The sequence below is a fragment of the Rhamphochromis sp. 'chilingali' genome (genome assembly GCF_963969265.1).
Source record: "Rhamphochromis sp. 'chilingali' genome assembly, chromosome: 3".
In the NCBI taxonomy this organism is placed as follows: Eukaryota; Metazoa; Chordata; class Actinopteri; order Cichliformes; family Cichlidae; genus Rhamphochromis; species Rhamphochromis sp. 'chilingali'.
Genome location: NC_137931.1, coordinates 46,758,221 through 46,772,373, shown reverse-complemented (window position 1 = coordinate 46,772,373; position 14,153 = coordinate 46,758,221). Strand labels below are relative to the sequence as shown.

At 43.1% G+C, this 14,153-nt stretch overlaps 1 protein-coding gene across 4 annotated transcripts in view; it reads right to left on the bottom strand.

Moving 5' to 3' along the window:
* pex5la (peroxisomal biogenesis factor 5-like a) overlaps nt 1-14,153 on the bottom strand; it is a 116,111-nt gene that overhangs the window by 5,530 nt on the left and 96,428 nt on the right. For all 4 annotated transcript variants that reach the window (XM_080879072.1, XM_080879074.1, XM_080879075.1 and 1 more), the window contains 6 exons: nt 13,589-13,705; nt 11,656-11,799; nt 9,887-9,957; nt 6,918-7,136; nt 4,857-5,022; nt 1,739-1,896 (listed from right to left, as the gene is read on the bottom strand). In XM_080879072.1, the coding sequence (XP_080735198.1) occupies nt 1,739-1,896; nt 4,857-5,022; nt 6,918-7,136; nt 9,887-9,957; nt 11,656-11,799; nt 13,589-13,705 (875 nt within the window). The remainder of the gene's footprint in view (nt 1-1,738; nt 1,897-4,856; nt 5,023-6,917; nt 7,137-9,886; nt 9,958-11,655; nt 11,800-13,588; nt 13,706-14,153) is intronic.

The following is a 14,153-nucleotide window of genomic DNA, read 5'->3' as shown; positions in this document are numbered from 1 at the left end:
TGCATTAAGGCAACTGTGCAGACATTTAAAGCTACCTCAACGTCAAGGCATTTCTTGCGTTTTAGTGGTAAGGTTTAGAAAACTTACTCATTTGAACTAGAGTAAATTTACATGAAGTCCTGTTGTTTCTATGACTATTTCTATGCTTTTATTTTGTTAGTGTCTATGCTATTTATTTACTTCGGCCACTGACAGCTGTCTAGTGTTGGTCAAGTTACTTGAAAAAAGTAATCAGTAACTAATTACTGATTACTTTCCCCCAAAAGTAATCACATTACTTTACTGATTACTTATTTTCAAAAGTAACTAATTACCCAGTTACTTAGTTACGTTTTAAAAACACGATTTACAACCTGAAGAGGTGATAAAGTGATAGATCTCTCAGCCCAATTCTACTTTTTCTGCATAATCCATCATACAAAATGTAATCAAATGGAAAAGTCTCTTTTTAAAACTTGTTTTATTAGTTTTAATCTTTTAACTTTTTGCATCAAGCAAAAATTTAATTATCTGCAACATTCTCTGACTGGAAGAAATTAGTTTAACATTTAAACCTATTTTCTGCACATTCCACACAAAATAAAGTATTTTTTGTGTTTACACTCAGTCTTTCAAAGTAAAACACAGCAGAACATAAATAAAGTCAAAGACTCAGCGGTCCTGTTGCTCTATTTTCACCTGTAAAGCAGGAGTGGGGCAGGCGGAGGGTTACCCTGGTGCAGGTGTGCCGCGGTCAGTGGAAGAATCCGCGAGTTTCTCTGTGAGTTTCCCATTACGTCATAGCTACTCGGTGCTTGTTTGGAAGTTTAGGGGTTTTTTCACTGTAAAAAGAAGTTTTCTTCCCACGCACAGCGGACACTAATGTTTTTGTCACTTTTTATGGAATCAAACTCAAAGTAAGGTCAGTACTTCCACGCTTTAAACGCTGCACGCTCATACTCTCTCTGCACTCGATATATGATCCATTGTTGATCTGCACACAGCTGTTGTCACGAACGTCGCTGTCATGAGACATTCTCGCAAAAAAATCAGGGTTTCAGTAACGCAGTAACGCAGCGTTTCATACGGGAAAGTAACTGTAATCTAATTACCGTTTTTGCAATAGTAATAGTAATAGTAATTTGCAATAGTAATCCCTTACTTACTCATCATGTAACGCGTTACTGCCCATCTCTGAGTGTAACTGGCTGAGTTTGGATATGTCTTGATGTCTGCTCATGTCAGATTTCTGGTTGTGTGCTGCTGCTTGTATTTCTACGCTGATAGTAGCTTCAATCTGAATATTTTCTGTTTGTGGATAAGCATTTGCCTTTTGGGTGTTGTCTGGCAGGTACATATTAAAACTCATATGAATGCATATGATTGGTATCATGAGCAGAATTGATATGTGCAGACAGTATTCCACTCACCACACGAGATAAATGATTCATAAGAAGAGATCTTGTGCACCAAGTCACACATTTTGCAATTTAGATTCGAGCTGCAATAATAAATCTATCAACAGGAAATTAATCAGCCACATTTTGATTTTTGAGCCAATATCGTCTGCAGCCTTCTCAGTGTGAAGATGTCATGCTTTTATTTGGCATTTATGAAAACTCACATATTAACTCTGTGCATTGTCTTACTTCAACTGCTGCCCTTTCTGACCTACACTTTGGCTGTTATGCTTATTAATTCTACTCCACTGCATTACGCAAAAAGAATAGAAATGCTATCCCACTCACAGATCACTCACCTGTGTGCCCCCAGGTTAATACAGCTGATGCCCAGGTTGTAGCGGGACCGGATAAACCCCGGCTGCAGCTCCAGGGCTCTTGTGTAAGCCTCCACCGCCTCCTCGCTTCGATCTCCATTCGCCAGCGTGGCCCCGAGGCGGTTCCACAACAAGTAGTCCTGCACAAGAGTGCGAGTCATCGGTTGATTGAGGAATAGGAAATGTCAGGTAGTGAAGGTTTGGTACAGCTCAGTGTGGTGTCAGATGCTGCCAGCCTAAATAACCAACATACTCAAGACTTGCATTCAGTCATTTAGTGCAATTTAAAACTCATCAGCGACATCGCTTCAATTATTATTTAATTATTCAAGGCTTAAACGCTGTCCACCTTTGAAGGACCTAAAAATCAGCTTGCAGTGTCTTTAATACAATAGATGGACTAATTAGGACTTGGATAATCTGGGCTGCTGCGCATCACATGGCCTTCCATCTGCAGTGACAGCGTGACAAAGCAGTATTTCTTTAGAGACCTAAATAACAAGGGGCTGTTTTGGAGCATTGTAACATCTCCCCTGGTTAAAAGTAACTCAAGAAGGGTAATTTAAGGATAGCTGAGTTATATCACAAAGGATGTCCTTGCTGTTGTTTCCCACCTGCAGGTAGACAGGCACATACAGAGGTCATGGTCTGTTACAGGGATCCTTCATCTCTGGCTAAGCCCAGCACTGGGGTATAATTATCTCCCTTTGTGTTCAGAGCTATTTTTCCAGCAGGGGACCTGATATTACCAAGTCAAATGCGGGAGGCTGGATTTAACAGTGAGTAATATTCATGCCGGCCTGGGACAGTGCTGGGAGGATGGAGCTCATTTGCATACAGAGAAATGGTAGAAAAGTTCTTGGTTGTATTTGCGTGCGTGTCCATTTTATCTGTCGCATGCCTGTGTGTTCTAGTGGAGTGAATATGCATGCATCTGAGATTATTTTTAGCTCTCTGCGTAATTATGTGTGTTTTTGTGTATGTGTGTGCGGATTGCGTCTTGCTCAACCGTTGTGCTGGATCACAAGCGAGAGCATATGTGTGCCAGTCAGGAGTTCACCAGGCCAGATTTGGCAGCGCGACAGTTCGCATATTGCTGTGACAGTTTGCTGTGCCTCACTGCATCTGTTTGCACAAGCTCTCCCTTGATATCGTGGCTCATCCTCGCTATGCTTTGGGGCTTCGTGTCTGCTGCGTGTGTTTGGAAGTCTGGCTCTTACAGTATGTACAGTATTAGAAAGCACAGCACACGCTCACAGGAAACATTCCTGAAGGGTTCACATCAGCACGATAATAACACACACACACAACCAACACACACAGCTGCTGCAGATTTATCTGCGTTCCACCACATCCCAGAGATGCTCTGCTGGACTGGGATCTGGTGACTGTGGTGGCCGTACAGAGACTTCAGTGTCATGTTCAAGAAACCAGTTTGATCTGATCCATGGGACGTAGTGTGCTATTCTGCTGTCAGCAGAGGGATGGACACGTTCAGCAACAATACTCAGGTCGGCTGTGGTGTTTAAATACTGACCGGTCGGTACTAAGAGGCCCAAAGTGCGCTAGATCAGCGGTCCCCAACCCCCGGGCCACGGACCGCTCGTTTGATACCGGGCTGCGAGGCTTGAGGTTTCAGTTTTCAGTTCCCTGGGTCTTTCCCGTGTTGAAGTTGTGCGTCTTATTTTGAAAGAAACGTTTACACGTTACCATAGTAACAGAGAGGGGGATGTTACTCTCGCTGTTGTTCAGGGGGACGCTGCTAATAAAGTTACACAATTACACAGTGAATTCGCTTTTATTATTATATTTACAAAGCGCCACAGTTTTTGTCTCGGTTGTATCATTTTATTTTGTTGTATTTATCCGCCACACCTTAAAGGCCGGCCCGTGAAAATATGGTCCGACATTAAACTGGTCCGTGGCGCACAAAAGGGGCCGCTTCTCCAGATACTGTACCCAGCACCACTCTAACACCAACAGCCTGAACTATTGATGCGAAGCCGGATGAAGCGATTGTTGCTGCAGAATATGAGACTCATTGAATCAAGCAACATTTTTCCAGTCTTGTATTATCCATGTAAACTGTAGCCTCAGTTTCCTGTTTTAAGCAGGCGGGGCAGACAGTGTGGTCTTCTGCTGCTGCACTGTGCACTCAGAGATGCTCTTTTTATATACTGCCTGTAATAACTGGTTATTTTTTTGGCATTTGCCTTTATTTGATTACAATAATGGAACTAGACAGGAAAGCAGAGAAAGACAGGGAAGACATGCATGAAAGGGCCATACGATCGCCTGCTCACCCACTGTGGTAACTGGTGCCATATTTGAGTTACTGTTGGCTTCCTATCAGCTGGAAGCTATTTTTGACTGACCGCTGACACCAAGGAAGGATTTTCACCAAGTTTCTCTTTTTTTGAATCATTCTTTCTAAACCTGAGAGATGATGATTGTGTGTGAAAGCAGATCAGCAGTTTCTGAAACACTAAGACCACTAAGTCTAAAGTCTAAGTCTAAATTACATACCTTATCAATAAAGTAAAACGTAAGCCAAAAAGAAAGAGCAGCTCACTAGCTGCAAACACAACAAGCACTCAGCTCACAAGCTGTAACCACACTACTGGCACTCTGGCCCAGAGCTCACCTTTCCCTGGGCTTAAATCTCCTTGATTACTGACGCGAGTCAGCTGTGTAAAAGGGAAAGGTGGCACCTCAGGCAGAAGAGGTGGTGGGACACGCCCACACAGGCATCTTCAGGAGGAGGCCCTGCTAGGGCCGTAACACCACGACAACAGAAAACCCACTGTTGTGCTGTAACATGGATGTAATATGTGAGCAACCGATCCACTGTTGTATGAAAGCCGTTGACATTGGTGCATTAATGCAGTGCCAGCTGTTCATGTGTTATGAGCCGTGTTTGGATTATCACTTATTTCCCTTCTCTCTTTTAAAAACTATACTTGATAAGTAGAGCCTAACTAACAAAGCTGCTAAGTTGTTGACTGGTATATGGTAAAGTGTCAGCCTAAAGTCATCTTTTTGGAGAACCATGCATATTAAACCGTGCCCCTGTGTGTAGTGCGTAGGGCTGTGTGTCTACCTCGGGCCGCACTGACAAAGCCGTGTTGAAGGCCTCCACGGCTTTGTTAAACTCTCCGCTGAGGTTGTAAAGCACCCCGAGGCCCGTCTGCAAATCTGGGTCGATGCTGTCAGAGTTCTGCTGAACTGCTTCCAGGTAGAGCTCCTTGACCTCTGGTAGCAGGGAGCTGTGGACACACACACACAAAATTGAGATAAGGATTAGTGTGACTTAAGGCTGCTGAGTAAGCACGCATAAGACTGCAGGGCCATGATGTGCACTGGACTTTTATTCACAGCGTAACATGATGAGAGGCAGCCGGGGGAATGATGGGGGCGGTACAGAGAGGAAAACTGGAAACCAGGCCGGTCGTATGGAAAGAATGAATTTCTGTTTGTAAACAGTTTGTAAACATGTTCACTGATGTTTGTAAACATGAGTGAAGCTGTGGTCTAATATTTAGCAGTGCATGTATCTGAAAACTGTGACGCGAGCCTTAGCAGAGCGATAAAAGGAAGGGATAGAAAATGAGGGATGAGGTGAGCAGCAAAAATTTAAAGGGATGTTATTCCGTGGACTAGAGGGGAGACCGCAGTAATTGGGCTGTAACTGTGTCTCTTCACACTGACTAGACGATTAATGATTTGATAAAGCGCTACTTTACCTCGGGAGTGGAATTAGGTCTTTCAGATCAGATATACCAAACAACCTCAATTATACGACTTAAAATATTGCAGACAGCACGCACTTAACAAAGTAATTTAACAAGGTCCACACATGTACTGTAACCCTCCGTCTACCATCTCACCAGTATTACTGCCACTACCAGTGTCACCAGTACTACATTTCACAAGTACATATACGAGAGTATTAACAAATCCTGGAATCGTAATTTTACCAGTTTTAACAACAGAAGTCAAATCCAATAAAACACATCTGAAACTTTCTGTTTCTGTCTATCCGAAGCCGCCAGGCTGCAACTCCAACTGTCCAGGAGCTCAGCGATAGTCTGGTCCAGATCTGGGAGGAGCTCCTCCAGGACGCCATCAGTTACCTCATCAGGAGCACGCCCCTTTGTTGTCAGCTACTCTTGGGGCCCACTCTGAGCACCATCTCAGCATCCTTTCATTACCCAGTCCATGTCAGTATAGATATCTAGCATGATTGTTTGTTTCCTATTGACAGTTTCAGTGTCTTCCTTTTATTTTTTTGGCTGTGCATATATTTTATATTAGAGACACGAACAATCCCAATAATAAAGATAAGCCAGCCAAATGAATGAAGCCGTCTGCTATAATGTTGCAACGGAGTGTAAGCACACGTCAAACTGCCCGTCTGCCACAGCATCGTCAGCTGTGGCAACAATTGCTATTAGGAAAGAAGGAACCAGGAATCTGTGGAAGAAGGATTTTGTCATTCATATTTGCTAGAATTAAAAATATTCCCAGCACGTGATATTTATTGTTGAATTAAAAAAACACACAAATTCAGTATGTTATAATGTTATAAATAGAAGGAAAAACTGATGTGTGGCTAATGTTAACTGCTAGTACCAACACCCTCCTTTCCTTGCAGGTTAACGTCCACATGCCTGTCCTGAAGGTATGTGTTGTGGTTAGCATTGCAGGTGTGAATGCTTGTCTGTCTCTCTCTGTTAGCCCTTTAAACACACACCAACCTGTCCGGGTTGTAGCTTATAATAGTTGAGATAACCCTTCTCCTTGTGACTCTGAATTAGAGAGGTGGAAGAAAACAGACAGATAGCAAAATAATAGCCAATTATTGTTAAATAATCAGTGTATTAGTGTACAAAACAAACACCCAGGACCAGATTTTAAAGTGAAATGTCTTAAACTTGGTTTAGTAATTGTTAACAGCTACAAGTTTAAGAAACCTGCACAGCTACATGTTGCTTTCCACTTCATCAACAACACCTTTGACTTGCTGCAGCCTCTGATATGTGTACAAAGCCAACATACGAGACATCCGTCCATCTTTAATAAAGTGGCAAACAAGAGACTGCAGGTTTTCTTATGCTGTAGTGATCCTTTTAATTAGGTCTAAAGAGTTTAAATACTCTACCTTTCATGTCTGCCCAGGTTGGGAGCATGAGACATCCTGCGCTGGGAGTTTGGAGATCCCGTTAGATGAGTCTTGCCTTTGACAAGATGCTTGTACTTGGGATTGTGTCTCAGCCAGCGGAGGAGGGCCTCACAGGCATCATGGCGCATACCAGTGTTGGTCAGGCTCACTGCCAGAGCCAAGAGGGCTATAAGGTTGTTTGGGTGGAGCTCCAAACACCTGGATGGAGACACGATTCGTTCACGGGAGAAGAGAAATCAAGTAAGGTGTTCACTTCAAAGAGAAATCTAGATTTGACAAGCATTAATTGGGACAGGCCAAAGCAGAGGAACATCAGGCCAAGGCTAATGATTTCTGGGCCAGAGCGAACGAGCAACACTTCTCCTGCTCCGTCTCTGCTGCAGAGAGTCGTGTTTGCATGCTACCCACAGCTGATGATTTGAATTAGCTTTGCACTTAGGCAAAACGGCATGGGTGGTTGTTCCAGAGACGGAAAGTATGTTTGTAGTAATTGCTGAAGTTATATCACCGGTTATATCACGTGGACGCTTGCCATTGTGCTGGCACTTCATAATTGAAAAGGGAAGAAGAACAGAACAGTGTTGGATGAACGACTTGGATTAGTTGAAAGACTAAAGGGGAGGCCAAAACGAGATTTAGCTTTCAACAAGATAATTTTTTAGCCAGATTTGCTACAGTTGATGTGCCAGCTTCCTTAAAACCATCCTAATCTCGCACAAACCAAATTATTTCAGTCCCACTGCAAATGACGTAAACCCTGGTTCAGGACACTGACGTTCACTGCATATAAAGTTAGGCCCATAAATACTCACACAGTGTTGCATTGTTTGCCTCCGTACATAGTGGATTTTAATCGAACAATTAAGGTGTGATCAAAGTGCAGACTTGACTTCAAGGCGTTTAACAAAAATACGAAACTGTTTAGGAATTATAGACATCTTTATACTTAGTCCCCCATTTTTATAGGCTTAAAAATAATTAGACCGTCAGACACAATTTGCAGATTTTGACGGCCTGTACCTCGACAACTGTTCATGGACATCACCAAATGCTGTGTTTCCGCCCTTGAGATGATCTGCCAGGCCTTCAGCCTCCTACTGTTGTTACTTTTTGGGATCTCTCTGTATCCAGTTTTCTCTTCAGTAACTAAAGAGCACGATCTGTTGGTTGAAAGCCGGTGACTGAGTCGGCCATGTTTGCCTTGCTATGTGCAGTATGCTTCTTATTATTGGTGTGCACTGTGAAATCCTTTCTGATCAGTTTAGCACCATTTAGCAGAGGGTATAGCCTTGTACACTTCACAGTGCATCCTGTTACCTCTATCAGCAGTCACACCATCAATAAACAGTTGTGACCCACACATGCCCGTGCCATAGCACAGCCTCCACTGTGTTTGACGGACGATGTGGTTTGCTTCATTTCTCTGGTTTGGCGTGCTTTTCTCTTTGCATCATTTGCATCAACAATTCTGCTCTACTTTGTGCTCTTCCAGGCCCTCTGTGATTTTCTTAGAGTAAGGCATGAACTGGCCTTTCTATGTTTATTTTGTTTTCCAGCCTAATGATGAACTTTACATATAACGTCTCATCTTTTTGGCAGTTTCCAGCAAACAGCTACTAAACAGAAGGTAAACAATTGGAATCAGATCTTTCATCTGCTTAATTTGTCATCGAATAACAAGGGAACGGGTCTCACCTCGTCAAAAACCCACCTTTCAGTCACCTGTCTGAAAATGGACTTTGCATAAAAAAACAGTTAATGTGATACGGTTTTCGAGTCATAGCTTAAAGTCTGCCCTTCGATCACATCTTAATTGCTTTATTTCAAATAGCAGTACTGTAGGTGTAGCCTTTGTATCAAAGAAGACATTTTCTGAATTAAAGCATAAACATGGCAAAACAAAGTTAAGCATATGACATTATTCAACAAACAGATAAAAAAGAGAATACAGCAGTGTTGTGAATCTGAAACGATGCCACTGTAACCACAAGCTAAAAACATTTAATCTCACTTCATACAAAAAGAGCCTTCGCAGATGGAGCCATTACATAACACAGACATTCAAACCACAGAAGGAGCGTGTAGGACTCTGCTGGACCTCAGGAATCTCAGGCCAACTAAGATATTCTGCATGACAGCGGACACCGTTTGTAATCCACGTCTAACAGCGATCACATTTTCCTAGTCTTGTTTCTTTCTTCTGAAAAATGGACCATATCTGAAGGAAGAACACTTTCTGCTGAATCTCTTGTGTTTTCTGTTGTCAGCACTCACATTCCCAGAAAGGTGTCATTTCCGGCTTCACCAGTTTGAATGAAAGTGGGCCACCTCCCATTGAGGCTTCTGCTCATAAACGTGCTCTGTGCTATCACCATCCATGTGGGGTGTCTCTGTTTTAAGAATAAAACTCCCAGAGCCTGCTCTTCCCATCTCCATCTAAGGATAACTGAACAAAACTGTGATGGTGTTCTTCTTATAATACTGTTTTAACATCGGCATATAGTTATGACTTGGTTTTGTTCTCGCTGAACCTACTGCTGTTAAACAGTTCAGTGAAACCTCGCAGGCAAATTTCACGTGCTGGGCTTCATCTTTTCACATGATATTTCCACAGTGTCCCACTTGTGCAAACATATGGTGTTCCCAAGCAGCAACAGCTGACTGACTCCAATGTCTGCGAGCGTTTTTTGATTTTAAATGGGAACTGAATGCAGTTGCCTACTGGTGGTGGTCAGAGGGCCCGGTGGCGCCAGTGTCCGGCAGCCTCGCCTCTGTCAGTGCGCCCCAGGGCAGCTGTGGCTACAATGTAGCTGCCATCACCAGTGTGTGAATGTGTGTGTGAATGGGTGAATGACTGAATGTAGTGTGAAGCGCTTTGGGGTCCTTACGGACTAGAAAAGCGCTATACAAATGCAGGCCATTTACCATTTGCAGTTGTTTGTCATTACCTCTGGAGGGAGACAATCGCTGCCTGCTCGTTCTCATTTTCAGCCTGGGTGGTCCCCAGGACTTGCCAGGCCTGCATCAAAACAATACAAACAGGTAAAGAACAAAGAGTAAAAAACACACGGTGGAAACAGTGTACAGCCTATGCTGCCACGGCTGTTGTCTGGCTACTGTGAGTTAAGACATCCATAGCTCCAGCTAATTTTAAGGAAGTACAACTGGGGTATATGCAGTGATGATTAAGACTGACAGTGTTTTATTTGGACTATTGTCCTCATACTTTAATAATAAATATAGTTTATTTTGTGTGTAACCGCGATGGGACCTATCCAGGTATGCATTTACTGCATTGTTTGGCATCGTGTTTGGCATCGCTGTCATGCTGAAACATGAAGCCCCTGCCAATCAGATGCTTTATAGATGATATACAGTGGATCAAAATGTGAAGGTAACTGCATCCACGATTGTGCCTCCACCGTGTTTAAAAGTTGGCTGTAGACACTCAGGGCTGCTCCTCCATACATACTGTCAACACTTTGAACCAAATATTTCAAATTTGGATTCATCTCTCCAGAAGTCCTCTTGCCCCTCATTTTCTGCCCATTTCCTGTGTAACTTGGCACACCCCAATCTCCCCCATTCTCTCGAGGCTGTGCTGGTAGACACAGATAACCTCCTTGCAATGGTACGTACTGATGAGCCTTCCTGGAGGAGTTACTACCAACCTCTGTAGGGTCCAGGTATTACCTCATGCTACCAGTAGTAACACTGACCCTAGCCAAATGCAAAACTAGTGAAAACAAGAAGGAAAAAAAGCATTCCTGTTTTGGGGGTTGTCTCATCGTTGCCCAAAGCAGCTGATTATCATCCCCTTCTGCTGCTCAGCTGAGCAGATCATTATCCCACAGCTTTAAATGACTTGCTGTCCTCTTTAATTGGAATATGTTTATGTGTTAGAGGGACGACACTGACTTGAATTAGGGCCTTCATCAACACAAGAGGCCAGACAATGATATAACGAACCTGAAATCCAATCCAGATTATGAGATTAGTCCCACTGTATGATGTGTGTGTAAGGGCACATTTAATAACCTGTTCTAATCTCTCTACATGCTTTTTTTGTTCAGCTCTTTGAAACCAGGCGCCAAATGATTTCTGAATGATTCAGAGGTCTTCGCAGTCGGCCAATAAGCCGCTACGTGCCCTACAAGGAAATTTGGAATCGTATTAGTTCCATATACCGTGGGATAATCCTCTCCTCGGAATAACTGGCACATTTCTGTATATTCCAGGGGATTCCGAAGTACTTTGAATGAAGGCTTTGCTCTTTCAGCTCGCAAAGAGGTCACTCCATTGAAATGGGAGGAATACAAAAAGGAGAATGAGCTATTGTTCATCTCACTGGGCAAATGGAAATTCTCATCAAGTGCAAGTTGAGTATTTTTTTGCTACAGTAAACAACTATTTTTAAAAGGGAAAAAATCCCCTGACCTCTACAGGCAATCAGCATTGAGCCTGTGGGTGCTGCCTACCAAATCAGCTGGTCAGTGAGGCATTCTTCCTCTGTAGCAGGGGAGGATTTAGCCATAGCTTTGCAATGAAAGCCTCAGTGATCCAGTCCAGTTAGCCGGCGTAAGGCTGCAGTTTTATCGGCCATTTGTACTCTAAAAGTGTACAAATGTCTGTAAATATGAATAGCTCTGCTACTGACTTGACTGGGTAAACAGTGTGTGTTGACAGCTCTGTGCATGTGTATATTAGCAGAATTCACCTCTGAATCGTGAGGGTCCTGTAGGACAGCTGCTTCAAGCAAAAGCACAGCGTTTGGCAAGTCTCCCTCTCGGGATTTCTTCAGTCCCTCTTCGAATGCATTAGGCAAGTCCTTATAAGGATTATCTGTGTGGAAGTAGTAACCCTATCAGCAAGAAGAAAAGATAAAAACAAGCACAGTGGCAACGTCAGTTTCACTCTTCTATTATTCCATTGCAAACCAAGTGTCCTGTGCAGTTGTATATTTAAGCAAAACTGCAGGAGCAGGAATTGATCTTTTCTCCTTCACATCAAACCTGGACTGAGCTCCCCAGGGTTTGTCTGCTCTCTTTAAATGTTAAACTTTGCATTTTCAAACTGTGATTACCCTGGTGTGTTGCGTGCTTTTGAGCACGATGACTTTGAAACAGATTTTTCCTTAAGAACGAGCGCTACGCTGGGATCAATACAGAAAGCCCACAAGTCTGATCTCACATGATTTCCTGGCATAAGAAGGTCAGCTGGTGGGTGATGCTCAGACATGTGCTCATGTCCTCTGAAACTCGGGAAAACGTCATTGTGATGCGGTAAACATGCAGGTCAGTGTGCAGGCGTTGTTACATTGCATCACAACACATTAACAAGTAGTGTTGATCAGTCTGGCGTGAACCAGAAAGATAAATACAACTAAATTATTACTTTTTTTTTTTGTATGTTTCTTCTTCAGAATGGCATATTTTTAGACTCTTAGACTTTAATTATCTGTGCTGCTTTCAATAAAATAAGCAGCTTTAGCTTTACTCGCTGTTTCACTCTTGGGTTTTCATATTGTCACTCTTCTCATACACAATAGGGAATCGGTCAAACAGACCTAGAGACCACCTCATCCCTTTGTGGCACAGCATTCACCCGGCAGCTGACTCTAGGTGAAAAAAAATCCATATTCCCCAACAACCTGGCTAATGGGTGTTGGCTATGTTGCTGGAAACTTCTATTTAAATTCTTTGGTCACTAGCAGGTTGCCACGGTCGCCTGGAGCTTACATGGAAGAAGCCACTTGTCTGCATAGACTCCCTAATTGGCCTCCTAGCTAGTGAAACTTGAAAGTTTGACAGGTTACACGTCACAGGTTCACAATCACTTAGCCAGTAGTTAGCCAGTGCTTGCAGACAATTAGGTATCTTCCACACAAACTGGAGGTGACCACTGTTATCAGCTAATGCTAAGCGACAGTATAGTAACTGGTAGTGATGGCATCACTGGCTGGTCTTTAAGAATCAGTTTCACAGCGACGGCAAGCGACCTCCAGTAACTACTGGCAACCACTAGAGGAATACTCATCTTTGCATGGATACCAGTGCTTACCAGGTATGTGTGACTGAGACCAAAGGCTTCACATTCAACACGGAGTCGTTTAACACTAGTTTACACGTCATTCCTCATTTTTAAAACCCATTCACATATATAAAAGTTCTGGATCCACAAAGCTCGGTGCATTACAGTAACCTTAAAGTTACCGTTAACCGTTAACCGTTAACCTCAGGGTGACAAGCCTCCATTAATCACGCCTGTTCCTAAAATCCCTCCGTTGCTCACTCATTCATCACTTTGAGACTTCAAGGCCACTTACTAATCATAAATCTTCCCTCATGCGCATTGTGAGAATATTAGCACAGGTTCATTTTATGGCTGCATAAATTCTGACAGTCACACATGGATAAATACAGAATTGGACACTAAATCAACGTGGAAGACAATAAATAGCTCAGATATTTTAAATGTTGATCTACAAAGGCTGATAAAACTATATTTGGTTTCAGGTTTTTATAGATGTCAGATGTAAACATACTGCACACTTTCACTCTAGGCGCACACGCAGTTCTGCATATTCCTGCATCACTGTCATCAGGACGAATCTGCGTGCGCGCTGAGAGTAACATTTTAATGATAGTGACCTTCTCGTACGGAGACACAGTGGAGGGAATCTGTGCCTGCTCGTTTTCCGTCAGCCAGTTTCGCCGAGCCAGCTCTTCCCACTCTGCCTGCATCTTATCCCAGAACTCGGTATCTGACTGCACACATCAGAGAGAGAGAGAGAGGACACAGTTCAAGAAAACAGGAAGGAAGGAGTGGAAGGTGACAGGGGGGAAATGAGTGAATAGTTAGCTCTTGCAATTTGCAATCACCCTACTGTTGGAAATGTCACGTCTGCCTATTTCCGTGCTGTAATGTACAGACCTCACACTCCTGATGACTCATCACATCTGCATGTGCTTTATGCTGGAAATGCAGCTGCAGGAAATGGATGAAGACCCGACCAGAATGAAACACGCGGCTGGCACCTTCTTTCAACAGAATCGGTTAATTCTTCAAAACAGCAGCTAAACCTGAAGTACTGTTTCTGCCGTTCAATAATTTGCATATTTTAAGCTTGGTCTGTTCTTTCTAAGACGATCAGAAACACACAAAATGTTCACCTTTCCTTGACAGAGTTGGACTTAAGGAACTCTATCAGGATGA